Source organism: Paroedura picta, chromosome 2 (assembly GCF_049243985.1).
Source record: "Paroedura picta isolate Pp20150507F chromosome 2, Ppicta_v3.0, whole genome shotgun sequence".
Lineage (NCBI taxonomy): Eukaryota > Metazoa > Chordata > Lepidosauria > Squamata > Gekkonidae > Paroedura > Paroedura picta.
The window spans coordinates 35,042,701-35,059,636 of record NC_135370.1 but is presented as its reverse complement, the minus strand read 5'-3'; the positions used below and the strand labels follow the sequence as shown (position 1 = coordinate 35,059,636).

Sequence of the window (16,936 nt, the reverse complement as noted above, 5' to 3'; positions counted from 1 at the left end):
TGCACATGACAGAATAGACCAAACTCGTTTTGACCCAAAGGGTCTTCCTCAGTGGTCAATACCTTGTGTGAAATGCTCTCATGTATAAGATCAAAATCTTAATTTTTACTAAAGCGTTTTCTGACACACATGGAAATGCACTTGTGATGTAAAGTTAGGCAAAAGCTGAGAGTGGTGGCCTCAGATTAATACATATTTTATTTTAGAAGGTGGGCTGCAAACCAGATACTTTAGAAACACTATTTGGAGCTACACCAAACAGATTTTTCTTTGCCACCCAGCAAGCCTTTAGATTTTGATCTTATACAAGAAAGCATCTCACACAATATATTGACCACTGAGGAAGACCCCTGGGGGTCAAAACACATTTGGTCTACACTGTCATGTGCAGTTAGATATGTCTTGTTTTTACTTTGTTTTAATATATTATTGGTGCGTTTTGTTTAATAAATATTTGTAATGATTTTTTAAATATTGTTTTGCAGCTCAACTTTTGGGTTCCTGACTTCTGTCCAGGTTGGGTTTCGGTTCCCTTCTTGCTTTTGCATGGCATAAGACTAGAACAAATGTAGGATGGATTATTCGAACAGTGAGCAACCGGGAATCTTCTTAAAAATGCTAAAATATTTGTCTTAAAAAAAAAAACCCTGTAGAATTGGAAATAAATACAGACAGTGACATGGACAAAATAACGAGAACAAAATAAATACTCATTATGTTAAAGCTGACACCAAAGCAAAATGGATATTAGTTTCTACAACATCAGCGTCAAAGGTATAAATTAAAGTAAATTATAGACTAAGAACGAATGATTAAGTTGCTAGCGCTACGAGCACATGAGGTAACAAGGCAAAATCAGGACACGAGCACAGCAGCCATTCAGCTGTTGCTTTGCTTCTAGCATCTGTTCAGAGGTATACTGGTTGTGCATAGTGATGTTGCTCTGAACTGTCACGGCTAACATGTTCAGCATTATCCACTTTAAAGCCATCTAAGCTAGTGGCTGTAATTTTACCAGCTATACCAGGTGAAGCTACTATCCCCCTACTTGGCCCCAGAAAACCTAGCCATGGTTGACCCATGCAGCAGTCACCTCCAGAATGGATTATTGTAACACTCTTTACTCATCTCTATTATTTGTTATTTGTTATTTGTTGGATTTGTTACGTCTCCCCAGAGGCTTGAGGCGAGTTACAGCATATAAAACCCCAATAAAACCATACAATAAAATCCATAAAAACAAGAATATACAATATACTAAACACAATAAAACAGTTAAACAGATGCGGCAAAATAATTCCAGTCTTAGCTATACTACACCAAGATAACCCATTCTAGAGGGGGGTGGGAGACAGAGGGTGCTGACTGGACTTCGCTACTGGTGCTGTAGGGGGGGGGCAGGTCTTCCTTGCGGCCTACCCTTGGCCCTGTACAAAATGCTGCTACTCGGGTCTTTATGAGGACCCCATGGAGGTCTCATATCTGACCTGCCCTCCAACACCGGCATTGGTTGCTGGAGGAGTTCCAGATCAAATTCAAGGTGTTGGTGTTCCAGGCCCTGCACACCTGAGGGACTGCCTCTCTGAAAATGTTCCTCAAGGAACATTTTGCTCTGTGAATACAAACTTGCTCGTGATCTCTGGCCCCAAAGAGTTCTGCCTGGTGTCAGCCAGAGGCAGGGCCTTTTCAACCTTAGCTCCAGCCTGGTGGAATTAACTGTCAACTGAGATCTGGGAACTGTCAAAGTTCCACAGGGCCAGTAAAACACTCTTCCATGAGGCCTAAGGTGGAAGTCCACGGTGGCTCAGAATTATGTGGACCTACTATTTCCCCCTCCCTTTGGTCATATTTTTATTACTGTAATGACCAAATTGGCTTGTTGGACTATGACCATTGGCGGGCGGTGGCGCATTATTGGAATTTCATTATTTAATTGTTTCTTATTGTGTTTTAATTGTGTGATGTTATAAAAATTGTTGGGAACCTACCTCCCTGAGCCCAGTTTTGCTGGAATGGGCAATATCCATCCATCCATCCATCCATCATATAACCCATCCCTATCGGCCCTGCCATCTCAGGGCGGTTCACAGCAGTCAGCAGGTACAAATAATAATTAAAAATTAAAACAGCTATACATTAAATAATAAATAAATATATTGTGGCTGTGTACTTCATGATTTAATTAAACTATATAGAAAGACTGACTTATCTTTTATTTCTCTTATCTACAGTCTTTCAATTGAGGGAACTCTAATTTTAATATTTTGAGAGAGGAAGAATAATTTCTTATATCCTGCTTTCTAGTATAATGTCCTAATTTTATAAACTTCTTAAGGTTCTTAATTATCTTTTCACTAATCTAAAAATACCGCACATGTCTTTCATTTTAAGGAAGATACTCCATCTCTTGGTCATTTTAGTTACCTTCTTCTGCACCTTTTCCAAATCTCTTGTATCCTGTTGCAGTGTTCCAGATGCAACTCACTACAGATGTATACAATAACATTACAGTTCTTGGCAAGTTGACTTTCATTACCTTTCCCAAAAAATAATTTTCCTTTTCCTCTTTCATAACACACTGAGCAGACGTTTCCAGGAAGCTTTCTACCATGATCCCAACATCTCTTTCAGTGGTGGTCACAGCCAGTTCAGTGTAAACAAATTAACCATTGGTTCAATTTAGTGCCAGATATTCCAGTCTGAGAAGTGATTCAAATTGTGATTGAAAGTATATCAAAGTGGTGGAATTATTTCTTGAAGGGATGTAAATAGCTTATTAATCCTTGTAATACCATTTTCTGTTGTCTCTTTATTTCCAGTGGTTATTGCTGGAGATGGAGTATTAAAGGTAAGAATATTTCAATAATGTATAAAGGATATTTTTTCCTGAACCCTATGTATTATTTTAGTAATCTGTGTACTGTTTTGTCTAGATCTGCGACTTTGGTGCCTCGAGGTTCCACTCCCATACGACACATATGTCTCTAGTTGGTACCTTTCCTTGGATGGCTCCAGAAGTTATCCAGAGTCTTCCAGTGTCAGAAACATGTGACACCTATTCATATGGTGTGGTGAGTAGCTTGTTTCTCTACATGCCATGAGATGTCAGATGTTGTTTAACAAAGTAACTTAGTTGGGTACAGGCCCAGTTAGACGGCCAAGGAGATCAAGAAGGACAACAGATATTTTTCCTTGTAGATTAGCGGTCCCCAACCTTTCTCAGGTCAGGGACCACCTCCGGGGTGAGGGGAGAGCCGATGGCCCAGGTGCTGCGCAAACGCGCACACGCAGTTGCCGTGCTTGCGCGTTTTTGCCACCAGGGGGTGCTAATGCGCATGCGCGGCAACTGCACGCATGCGCGTTTGCGTCACTGGCGTGCCGGTGGCTGCGCCTGCCTCTTCCTTCTCGCTGTGGGCGGGGGGAGGCAGAGGCAGGTGCAGCTGCCGGCGGCCCAGTATCGTGGCTTTTGTGGCCTTTGATGACCCCCGTTGTAGATGATAATCAGAAAACTCCCAGCAGTTGCTAAATATTTAGTTGTGTTGATTGCTTATAAGAGGATTGGATCTCAGTCTGTTCATGACCTTTGAGTCAAAAGAACAGTAAGATAAGAAGAATAAGATCTTAAATATTCTTCCAAATCTATGAAACATTCAGTATGTACTACACAAAGTATGTGCTGTCATACAAGCATTGCAAATGCTGAGTAAACTGCTAGTGTCCTCCATATTTCTGTGTTACATGATTTCTTTATCTCTCAGACAAATATTTATATTCCAAGATCATACCCCCCTTTTTTCACATGGTTAGTGTGATACTAGTTGTGTCAGTTAACCCATTGAGACATTTCTCTTTACCAGTCAGCATGGTGTGGTTAAAGAGAGGTGGACTCTAATCTGGAGAACTCAGTTTGATTCCTCGGTCCTCTTCATGAAGCCTGTTGGGTGACCTTGAGCCAATCATAGTTCTCCCAGAAATCTGTGACTAGCCATTGGTGACCATGGGCTGATCACAGTTCTCTTAGAGCTGTTCTTGCAGACCAGTTATTTTAGAGCTCACTCAGCCCCACCGACCTCTCAGGGTGTCTGTTGTGGGGGGAGTTTGGGAAAGGTATTTGGGACTCTTCCAGGTAGTGAAAAGGAGAACATAAAAAAAGCTCTTCTTCTCCTCTTGCATCTCCTTTTCTCTTTTCTCTACTACCAAGTTCAATATCCAGTAAAGAAGAATCTATTATTATTATTAGTAGTAGTAGTAGTAATAGTAGTAGTATTACTAGTACTGCTATTATTATTGTTATTATTATTTACAACATTTACAACAATGGCCTTTCTGCCATTGTAAGAGACACCAAGGTGGCTAACAATTTAAAACATACATGATAAAATAATATTTTAAAACCATTAAAATCAGTCCCCAATAAACATGATTAACATACATCATTAAAACAAACATACACCATTGAAACAATTAAACATGCAATATTAAAACAATTAAACAGACATCATTCAAACAATTAAAATGCTGAAGATATGTACAAAACATGAAAACAGCTATTAAAAATATTGGTTAGGAAGAAGGGATCATTGAGGCAACCCCAAATTCAACAAAAAAGTTTTCACCTGTTGGCAGAAAACTTTAGCAAAAGAGGACAGATTATTCTCCCCGGGGAGAGAGCTTTAATTCTATGGCCAAGAAGGTTCTCTCCCAGGTTGCCACCCACCTAATCTCGGAAGGTGGAGGCTCCCGAAGATGTTTTGGAGATTAGACATTTCTTTCTGCTTGCATAAAGGAGAATGGTAATGTCTTGGTGCATAAATATTGTGGCTTAAAGTCCCCAATCATCACCTTTATGTATGGTAGCATAGTGAGGAACATGATTCACAAAGGCTGATAATTATACCCTTCAGCCATGATGGTTCATGGTGCTTAATTCTTTCTCAGTTGTAAAGTGGAAGTTCAAAAGTTAACCTTGTTCTCTCTAGTAGTGTAGATTCCACCTCTCCAAGAAGCCATTCAAGCACAAACAAAATGTGTTTCTCACTCCAAATGATGATCTTTACCACACTTTGCATCTGAGAGCCGAGAGCCAGCATGATATAGTGGTTAACAGCAGCAGACTCTAATCTGGAGAACTGGGTTTGATTCCCCACTCCTCTGCTTGCAGCCAGCTGGGTAACCTTGGGCCAATCCTCTCAAAAATCTTACAGCTCCACCAACTTCAGAAGGGGCATGTTGTGGGGAGAGAAAGTGAAAGGGATTGTAAGTTTCCTTGAGACTTCTTTGAGATTGTAAACTGCTTTGAGACTCCTCATAAGGAGCTTGTTGTGGGGAGAGAAGACGATTGTAAGTTATTTGAGAAAAGCGGGGTATAAAATCCAACTCTAATTCTTCTGGTATTAAATAGGCTGAATTGCTTTATCACCATGATAGTTAATTAAAAAGGAGAGGTTCTTTCTCAACTTTTCTCCATTTAAAACTGTTTTATGAGGGGAAAGTCCTGTGAAAGTATGACATATATTCAAAAAAGTTTGCCAGATAGACTGTATATTGGCTAACCACCTAAATAATAGTGACCATAATAACCTTGAGTAAGTGACCATTCAGGACATTGATGCATAAATTAGATATTCATGGATCAATAATGATATCCTTCTATGTGTTTGAATTCCTGGGCCATCATTCATTGGCTCAGGTTCTCTAGCGACTGGCTTCAGTGAACATTTCAATTTAGCACACCTTCAAATACTCCCAACGCAATAATGCCAGCAATTAGTATGCTTTAGAGAAAAAGAATAAAATCGCGGAAAACGTGTGACTTATTTCCCCCCCTTTTTAAAACAATCCCATCTATAAATACAGGTTTTTGAACAGCCTAGTATCACAATCTAGAGCACTTACAAGTGGCTTTTGTGCTAGACAGACATCTGCTTTTCATCCGTTGAAGTGCAGCTGAAATTCTGATAACAAAGAGTAGAATCCTTTTCAAATGTAAACGAGTAAGATGTTGAGAAATGGCATTCTGTTGGCAGAATCCATGGCCTTTCTTCCCCCAGGTTTTCTATGCCAGAATGGGTTGTATTCATTGACTATTACATTGTTTCCCATCTTCTGTTTACTGTGTGAAGGGGAAAGTGCATTTTCCCACCATAGTACAATATATGGCTGTCGACCCATAGGTCCAAGTTTCTCCTTGGCCAGGCACAAGTTGCCTCCTTTGAACAGGTCAGCTGAAAATGAGGAGGGATGGCAAATATATTATATTCCTTTGTTCATCTCCATTCTCTTACTTTCGAGCTTGTTTCCCCTCCCTTTGTTAATCTGAGAATCAGCAAATAATTTTTAGGGGTTGAGACACTTATGACTGCAGATCAAATTCCTTGAGAGGAAGTCCCACTGAAACTAGTTGGGTTATGGCTGAGTATAGAAATGTCGAAATACACATGGATGAATATGCGCAAACCAGAAAAAAAAAAACCTGTGGCTCAATAAATCCTGTAAGTTCCTAAAGAATTCATTTTAACTGCAGTAATATAGTCTTACATTTAAACCGGAGGTCAGCATTAAGCCAAGCCCGACCTCTTTTCTGTTACTCAAGGGACTTTGAGCTCTGCTTGAATTTATTTTTGGCTGCATGCAATTATCATACAACTGAGGAAGTCTAATGAAACTAGTTTATACCTAGGGTACTGGTCTTGGTTGTTTTTGATAGTTACTGTCAAATATATTGAAGAAAAGACACTTTTCTTCTTATTCAGCCTAATGTTGACCTCCAGTTGAAATATAAGACTGTATTACTGCAGTTGAAACGAATTCGTTGGAAACTTAACAGGATTTATTGAGTCACACAATTTGTCTCTTCTTTTAGTATAAAAATGGACAGGAAGATTTCGTTGTAAGTGGTTTCCACTGAAATGACCGAAACAAGTTTAAAATCAGGGTTTGAACTCTTTACTAAACAGTTGGTAGACTTATCTAACTATCAGCTCAGAGTTCAGGGTTCTTATAATCATTCCATAATTTCTAATCTAAAAGATTGGTGCTCCAAACAGATCTAACCAATACTTCTCCATAGTCAGGCATATTCTTCAGCATTAGGGGAAAATAGTATGTATTCTTCTGTGTGAAGAAGGTGCTTATAGAGTAATGGTAATGCTGAATAGTTAGAGTTGAACTCAAGAGTTAAATACGTTCAATTAAGAGTTCAACAAAATTTATTTCATCCATTAATTTACATGTGTGCATTAATTGTAGGAGGATTTTGTAATAAATGTCACCTTGGAAGTAAATTATGTGAACTTGCATTGTTACATTGAGGATGCATATTTTCTTCATTAAGTGAATGAGAGAGATAAAAATCCGGGTTTTAAAATAGATGTTATACTATATCAGGACAAGTTTCTTTATTGCTATCTTTATTGCTTTATTGCTATTGATATCTAAAGACTATCCTAACCAAAGTATACAGATACTATGCAAAGCATTAGTATTTATTTGCTTACGGGCCAAGCCCATTTCATTCAGGAATACAATGGGTGCTAGATTGGGGTTGGGGTGAGTGGAAGAACACTGTGGATGGGCTCTCCCTCCCCTCAGGACCTGGAAAGGCTACAGGCTGGAGGCCCCTGGGAAGGGAATTCACTGGCAGGGGGAGCTCTCACACAGCAGGGATCTGCAGCCTCTGAGCTTTGGAGGGAAGTAGAAGGAGGAGTCGGGAGTGGGGGACGGAAGGTGATTGGCTGGTCACTGGACAGACAGGCAAGCTGATTGGAGGAGGCAGCACTCAGGGGCGGGACAACTGCCCTGGGTGGGTGTTAAGCGCTGAGTGGCACTTAAGCCATGAGACCAGCTCCTCCTCCAAACCCTTACCAGAAATATTAAGTGAAACAGATTAAAGTCACAATGCAATCATGTGCACGGTTACTCCAATCTAAGCCCATGGAAATCAGTAGCATAGACAAGAGTACCGTATATACTCACATATAAGCCAATCCTGATATAAGCCAAGGGACCTAATTTTACCACAAAATCTGGGCAAACTAATTAACTCGCATATAAGCTGAGAGTGGGAAATGCAGCAGTTACTGGTAAATTTACATTAATTGAGGCACCAGTAGGTGAAATGTTTTTGAATATTTATTTCAAAGAAAAACAGTAAACTAGCTCTGTCAGTGCAAAAGAGGGCCAACAAACGAGAGCAAAACAACCAGTACCCTAAGCTGGCAACCTCCTACAACAAGTACAACAGCTACCAAACTGGGAGAATGGGCTACTCTAACTACAGCTACAGTGCCCCCCCCCCCAGAACAAAACACTGAAATAAATAACTGTAAAACTTAACATTGAAAGAAAGAACTGTAAAAATCAACTTTTAAAAGAAACACAACCCCAAGAAGAAAAGGCAAACAATGCTGCCCCTCTGAAAAAAGAAGAAATAAACATTAGGAGAAACAGTAAATCCCAAAGCACCCCTAAAACCCACCTCACCCCACCCCACCCACAGAAAGAAGTAAAGGCAAAAGCAAAAAAAAGATCAGAGTCCCTCACTCAAACCACTGCTGTCCTACAAGTAGCCAGAGCAAGCAAGCTTCAGCTTGCAGGAGGTTTGCAGAAGCAATGTAACGATTGGCTGACGGGGAGCCAGCTGTTAGTTCAATTACCGTATATACCCGCGTATAAGCCGAGGAGGACTTTTTCAATGTGAATACTGTGCTGAAAAACTCGGCTTATACACGAGTATATACGGTATCTCTTCATAGGATTGTGCTGTCTTCTGAAATCCACTAAGGCAATAAAGTTTCTCTACTGTAAAGTACAGAAAGACAAAGAGTCCCAGAGTATTTGGGAAACAGTAAGTTCCATAGCCAGCAGTGCTATAAGAACTTTATTTGCATCTGACACTGTAATATTGGTCAACACTTAACTTTTAATTAATAGATTTTCTTCAAACATCTCACAGTGTTTGTAATGTGCTTTAATGAACTTCTGAATTTGTTAATATTCCCTATTAAAAGCAAAGAAACAAGTGTGGTTTTATCTCTACAGTAACTCACACTTGCGATTCTAGTTGCATTGCTTTTGATCACTGCAGTAGTTATAAGTAGACATCACAGTTACATTGGAAGTGAGGTATCCCATGTCACAAGTTTTGTTCCTTCCCCTTTCTTGGTGGTTTTCTTTGCTGTCCATTATCATAACTGGCCTGTTTGGAATGCTATACCTGAAGTAATGCAATTGCATTAATATATGTTCTTAGTAGTATGAAGGAAAAGCGGCAAGAACCTCCAAGTACACAAGTAGGTTGGCTATCCAATTTTGTAGAAGAAAAAACAGATAAAAGCTGAGTTGAAAAAGCAAGCTAAAGAACAAGGGACAAACCAGCTTGACACAGGGCAACTATATTAAGTTTGAATACATTTAACCATGGATGGAGAACCTCATCTCTTGTTGAAAACCTAGCTAATCTTAAATGTGTTCTTTCCAAGCAGTATTCTGACAAATTTTGTATAGATCCTGAACTGGCCACAATCCATAAAAATGTACAAGAACAACTTGAACACCACACAGATATCAGTATAAGAATTTTAATAGGATCAGCTTTTTAAAAGATGAGGAGGCTTTTTATGTCTGCTGCACTAAATAGAATATTTTGCAACCTGAACCCATGGAGGTATGGAATAGCTGTCTAGGGAAGTCTGAAGTCCATAGGCTTATAAAGAACATTACCTGGTTGAATTCCATTATGCTCTGCACAGAAACCAAGGATGACCACATTAAGTTCAGTATAAAGTTGAATATCATGTTCACACAAATCATGTGAAATCCTGTCATGCCAGGAAGTACAGATTGGGACCATACTGGTGAAAATGTGGCATTCCATACATATTTTTAATGCCTTCTTTTGGCTAAAAATGAAACATGGTTGTTAAATAGTCAAATTCCGGATCAGGCTTAAGGTTCTGGTAATCACCTTTAAGGCCATATGTGGTCTGGGCCCAGTGTACCTGAGGGACCACCTTTCTGCCTACACTCCTCAAAGAGCCTTACGCTCCACTACCTCCAACTGCCTGGTGATCCCTTGCCCCAAGGAAGCTCATTTGACCTCAACCAGGGCCAGAGCTTTCTTCCACCTGGTGGAACGAGCTCCCAGAAAAGATCATCTACCTAACAGAACTTGAACAGTTCCACAGGGCCTGCAAAAGGGAGCTCCTCCACCAGGCATTTGGTTAAGGTTGACCTGAACCAATCACCTTCCATTAGCCCCCAAGCCCTCCCTCCCATGAAATCCATCACTGATTCATCCAACCCACGGGGCCATCCGTATGCTGTAGTTGAATTGATGTTCTGACCATTGTTCAACTGTTCTGTGATACTGTTCTATTGTTATCACTGTATTGAATTATCTGTATTGTTTCCCTGTTTTATATAAATGGCCCTGAGCCTCAGGGGAGGGTGGTATATAAATATAATTAAAATAAATAAATATAAAGTATATATTTTGATACTTTTTGGATCGATTCAAAAAGCTTTTGGGAAGTGGAAGCCATTTTTTTTTAATGCTGTTCGCAAAGCACCTGAAGTTTTGAAGCATCTCTCTTTTTTCCTTACAGACATGCCCAAGGAAGAAACAAACTTTTAGGATTAGAGATTAGGTCCTAAGGAACAGGGTTTGTACGACATAGTAGATACCGTAGGTGGGTTGCAGCAATATTTCCTAGCATAGTTTGAAGAGAAGAAATGCAATGGATGATGGTGCTCAACCATCAAACTTGAATGACTAAGGAACAAAACAAGATTGTAATCTTGAGTATTTCACAAAATCCAATCCAGCACTTCTTGATAAGTTATTAAATCAGGATTTATCATTAAAAACCTAGAGAGAGGTATTAAAAATAATTTAGCATGGGTATCTTAACATACGAATATATGTCTACATTCCTGAAAATGGAATCTGATTGCTTAATAATTGGACGCCGATAGTGCTGTTTCATGGTTTAATAATGCATTTAAAATACAAAGTACAGAAATAAAAATTCTTTTTCCCCTCCCTCTTCCAGGTTCTCTGGGAAATGCTAACAAGGGAAGTCCCCTTTAAAGGCTTGGAAGGATTACAAGTGGCTTGGCTTGTCGTAGAAAAAAACGAGGTAAGACTACGTTTCTACATTCAGGTACATAGATCAGAAAACAGTATTGGGGTTTTGCAAAAGACTTTTTCATCTTCTTCAAATTGAAAGTAAGTTCACGCGTATGGAAAGATTAGCAGTAGGAGCTAACACAAAGGGTCAAAGTGATGTTATTCCTCATGAATGGACCCTTTACATCTAATTGTTGCAGCCTCACGTCGTGATGCTGTAGATCAAAAATTGTGCAAGTACTGTACTAGTTTCTCAGTCTCAATTGTAAAACCTAGGGGTTTGTTCTTAGTGATGAAAGAAGCCATTGCGTCCAAGGTAGGGGAACAGTTTAACTCCATCTCCTGCGTTTAGGACATCTTTAAACTGGCCGGGAGTTGATATATCTGTAAGAGACCTTCAGCTACTTCAACTTAACTCTCCCAGCAGGAGTCACTATAGTACAAGAAACTGCCACTTAGATGAGGATTTCAAAAATAAAAGAAGAAAAAAAATAGTTTTAAAAAGAGGGAAATTACAGTTTTGCCACCTACGTTCTCCACTACATTGAAGATGAGCTCCTCACTGGAACTTGGGAAGGCTGTGGCACTGTCTTTCCATTTCAAAGGAACTTCAGTGGCGTAAACACCCTTTGTACCATGTTCCCAGCCTTGCTTTTCTTCTCCTTCCTACAAATTGAGGCTTTCAGGTCGTTGGACATGTGAGTGTGTATTTGAACACATGGCTCCTTGATATCAAAGGCAGGAAGTACTTTTTCAAAGGAAAAAAATAATATTTAAGGTTGCCGCTGTAATGCGCACAGGCAAAGCATGGCGATCTTCCCACAGGCAGGCCAGTAGGTTGGGTACCATTATAAAAACCACCCCGGTGGTTTCTACAGGATGGCTTCTTTGTTCTTTTGCACAGCTTGTTTCCCAAGGTGTTTTAGGATTTTTTTTTAAGTGCGAGAATTAAGTTATTTTCGTGGCATGTCATTGTTTTAATGGGCCAGTAGCGTTCGGTCTTTTAGAAAGATTTGTTGGAAAATTAAATGGGTTGAAGTATGTTTGAGCCTATGGGGAATAAGTCAACTTTGTTGAGAATGTCCTCTTCGTCCAGAAGAGCTTTATACATGTAACGTCCTATGATATAATGTTTTGTAATTAAAAAAAGATTTAGCAGGGGTCCATAAATCAAGAATTTTGTTGGTTTTGTTTTCATTTGTTTTCCCCAATACAATACTGTCCCAACTAGAGCAAGGATAAGAGAAGGAAATACTCAACATGTATCAGTGATATGAATTCCTATTTCAGATGTATGTATCCGCTATATATGTATAGCAGTATACTGTATCTATCATTTAAGTTGTCATTGTACTTTATATGTCATGTCATTATTGTGGTTAATATGGGCATGACCCAGCCAAAATGAAGTGCTTAAAATTCCCATTGATTCCAGTTCATTGCTCTCTCCTGTTGAAAGAAGTGCTGAAGTGCAGTGGTCCCCAACCTTTTTATCACCAGGGACCACTCAGCACCGGGGACCACTCAACGCCTTTTACTGAGGCCCAGTAGGGAGGGGGTAGTTTATTCCTCTACTCTCAACCACTGCCCTAACGCTCTCTGATCGCTATGGTAATGTTTAAACATCCCTCCAAAATAACATACTTATATGCCACAACAATGAACATAAGGAACATTTTATTTTCATGGAAATTTTAACTCATGACAATGACAAATCAATGGGAACCCTGAGCTTGTTTCTCTGCAACGAGATAGTCCCATCTGGGAGTGATGGGAGACAATGAGACCTGAAGTGTGTTGTAAAGGGCCGGGGGGAGGGATGAATAAAGGGCTGGGGGGGGGAAGAAGGCGTCCTTCGCAGCCCACCTCCAATTAGTCGACGGACCACATGTAGTCCGCCGCCCACAGGTTGGGGATCGCTACTGAAGTGTAGCTAGAATGTGTGCCAAATTTGACTCTGGTGTTGGGGAAACATAAAAATACTATTGGAGGGTATCTAATTTTAAAAAATCAAATTATTGAAATAAAGTATGCCAATAAACATGGGAGATGTACAAGAAAAATTATTAATGGCCTTGATAATGGTCTCAGGTTTGGGTTTTTTTTTTGTCCAGACAACCAGTGTTGAAAACTTTTTGGACCTGTGTTTTTAATCAGTCCTTACACCGAAGTTTTGAATGTGATTCAAAGGCAGAGATGACCGTATTGGTTTCTAATTAAATGCAAATGCTTATTGCCAAGTGTCTGCTTTTTGCCAACTGAAAATAACCTACGGCAATAGTTTCATATCTTGCGGTAGCTGAGACTCAACTTCCCTCTAGTTGAAACTCTGCAAGCTGTGTCTCACTTAAACAGCAGTGTACAATTAAATATGTTATCCCAGGCTGGATTCCTGACTCATAAAATCACAAAGAAGAATGGAAGTTTCCTCTTATTGCATGAAAAATGCAAAGTGTTTTGAATCCTGTTTTTTGTAGACATTCATGAGTAAATCCATTGTGTGGCTATGTTAGAGAGAAGGAGTGTAAAGCTGCCCAAATCCTGATCACCTCAGTTATGCCATCCTGTCTCTTGAATGAAATATCAGTGATTCTAAAGTTATGCCCTAAGAAGAGTTAACACCCATCTAAGCTAACTGACAACAATGGATCTAGAAGGATGCAACTTTCTTAGGATTATTTTATTTAGTTATTTTTTATTTATTTGATTTCTATACCATCCTTCCCTATGGTTCAGGGCGGTTTACATACAACATGGGAGATACATGGAATGAATTAATATATAACACAAACAAATACAACAACAACAACAATAATCTAAATAACACAATTTAAGTGATCTTAAACAATATGATAGGAACGGAACTTAGCTAAGGCCCTTAAAGAGGACAGACTAGTTCAGGCCATGGAGAGGATGTCTGAGTGGGGACCTGTTGTCGGTCTGTTACCCTGTTAAAAAGCTTGTATAGATCTCCTTCACCCCTTCAATTCTCTAAATTAAAACCGAAACAAAAAACCAACTCCAAACACAATCTTAAGTAGAACAGTTCATATTAGAAATGTCGTTATGTAACATCAAATTACTACCAAGAAATGTCACTTTTATTAGAGTATGACACTCTTAGGACCTGCTACCTACTACCTACATATTACCTGACAAATAACATTCTGTTCAGGACTACGTGTCTCTTAGCTCCGCAGTTTCCATCTCCTGGAATAGTGAGGGTTACAGACAAATGCCATTACTAAACTATCAGATGTATTTTTAGGCAAATGACTTGACCACATATCAAGTGTCGTTGCCACTTTGTTTATGCCAAATAGACTTCTTGAATATCCTTTGGTACATACGGTCCCCCCACCCCATACACACATCTATAGTACTCATTGCAGTTCCCATTGCTTTGATGTGGCTATCCAATTGTGTGGCTTAATTTGTCTCTTGAAAAGACCAAAACGTGTCCAAACAGCTGCAATGCAGCCACTTGAGTAGACAGATATCTATTATCAGTATAGTATTCTGAATTTCATTTTTTCCTCAAATGAGATCAATTTATAAATCTGTACAGTTTTGCCGGGATTCCTCCCAGTCAAACGAAAAGGTTTGTATTAAACCGGTTAACAGTACTACTAAAAAGTTAGCTGAATTGTTATGTATGTTGTATGTAGAAGCATAAAATACCACTATTAATTTTGGCACTGAATTGGGGTTTCTGTCAGTAGGTTACGTATCTTTTTATTTGTTGCTTTTTCAGTCTTCTGTCAATATTTGTAATATGAGAGCTTTCTTCCATTGTTCTATTGATACTTAGACACTAATCATTGTTAGAATACTTAATGAGACTTGCTTGCCTATTTATTTAGAAGAAAAATTATGCTGCTTCTCCAAGAAGCCACTCAAGACATCACACAGAATAAAAATATGGAAGAAAAAACATTTAAAAGCCATCAAAACTTAGGCCACAAAAACTAGCAGCTTCAAGTAACAGTTTATAGACTAAATGGTGTTAAAAGATCAATCCCTTAATTAAAAGTGTTGATGAACAGAAATGTTTTGGTCTGGCACCTAAAAGAAACAGTGTAGATCAGCCTTTCTCAACTTTTTTACGATTGAGAAACCCCTGAAACATTCTTGAGGCTTCGAGAAACCCCAGAAGTGGTTGAATCCTGCAGAATATGGTTGGGAAGCATAACTGTGTACCCACCTACATGGTGCCCCTCCCTTTCCCTCCAACTCCAGGCACATCCTTGGCCATTAAGAAACCCTTCCGGGGCCATCTAGGAACACCAGGGTATTATAATAATACCCTGGTTGAGAAAGCCTGGCGTAGATGGTTTGTGAGTCTCAAGGAGATGGGTATACTTATTTGTAAGACATGATATTTAGCTCATGTCCCTCAGTAAGCAAAATATGAAAGATGGCTTATTATTAATTTACAAATACTGCAATGGATTAAAAAGGTAGGATTGTACTGTACTGCAGGATTGTACAGTCCTGTGTAGGACTGTACTGTCAATTAATTTATCTGGTCTCAGTGTACATGCCTTCATTTTTATTAAGGTTTAATAGCCCCTAAGCCATATACTTGTACATTCAGTAATTAAAGTAACAAATAAATAGTAAAACAAAAGCTTGCTACATCAACAACACCATTTTGACCTAAAGTGCTCAAAAACAGTCTTAGTCTTACATTATCAGGAAAGGATGAATAGTTCAAAATCTGTTTTTTTCTAGAAATTTATCTCTTTCTGCTTCGTATTTTGGACAGTAAAAGAAAACACGGGGTAATAAATCAAGTTCTTCCATTTGACAGTCACAATAGTGTTGGCTTGAAGGTATTTGGAGAAAATGACCCTTCATCTGAGCTGTTGGTACATGCATGTACACTAGATGCAGTGTCTAAATACCCCTGTGTCTACTACAAGAGGAATCATAATCCAGCATACAGACTTCCAAGAGCCAGAGAAAACTAGCTTTGAGGCTTTTGCTTTCTGAGGAGTAACAGTGTCCTTGATCTACCTCAATGAAAGTCTGTAGTGGCAAGATTGATCAGTTCTCAGGCAGCTTCTTGATGTCTCTTTTGGGCACTTAAAAAAAAAAGTTTAAATCAGTTCCAAAATATTCTGAATATAGGTTGGAAAAGTAAGTTGCTTGTTATGAGAACTCTCTAATAGGCCCTAGCCAAAGCCCTAATAGAAGGTACACAGTGTGTTGCACTAGCACTGGACATTCTTTTATTTTAGTGATTCTAGGGTATAACTAATTTTTAGAACTGGTTTAAACCAACAACCTTAAAGGGGGGGGATGCTTGTATTATGAGCAATGATAGCTCCACAAAATGGCCTCTGAATTTCTGGGAGAATGTGCAGCTGAGGAGCCATAATTCCCTGAACAGTTCCCAACTCTTCTGATGATCATGTCTACAATGCCATTCTTGAAGATATTTTCTACCTACTTTATCCAAATGTTAGATCAGGATCATTGCATGCTGACTATGCACTGGCATTCAGAAAATGAATACGAACTGCAAAATATTCGTATGTGTGCAAAACCCAGTAAGAACTTATGTGACGGGCCCAATAAGTAGAAGACTGAAATTGCTGAAGCCAGTATGAAGAAGAACACTGAACAATTGCATTTGCTGGCATATATATCTTTATCTTTAAACAGCCCGTGGCGTCACGGGCGCCACGGACTATATAATTCGTTAAGCCCCCTAGAGGTGGGCTTTGTCCGTGATGAGGAAGGGTCCGGGTTGGACCCTTCCTCACGACAGACAATCGGAGGGACCAATCGCTTCGCGCCTGC

General features: G+C 39.3%; 1 protein-coding gene across 3 annotated transcripts in view; it reads left to right on the top strand.

Annotated features, from left to right (window-relative positions):
• MAP3K20 (mitogen-activated protein kinase kinase kinase 20) overlaps positions 1–16,936 on the top strand; it is a 146,938-nt gene that overhangs the window by 68,825 nt on the left and 61,177 nt on the right. For all 3 annotated transcript variants that reach the window (XM_077319697.1, XM_077319696.1, XM_077319698.1), the window contains exons 6-8: positions 2,820–2,848; positions 2,934–3,071; positions 11,052–11,138. In XM_077319697.1, coding sequence (XP_077175812.1) covers positions 2,820–2,848; positions 2,934–3,071; positions 11,052–11,138 — 254 coding nt within the window. The remainder of the gene's footprint in view (positions 1–2,819; positions 2,849–2,933; positions 3,072–11,051; positions 11,139–16,936) is intronic.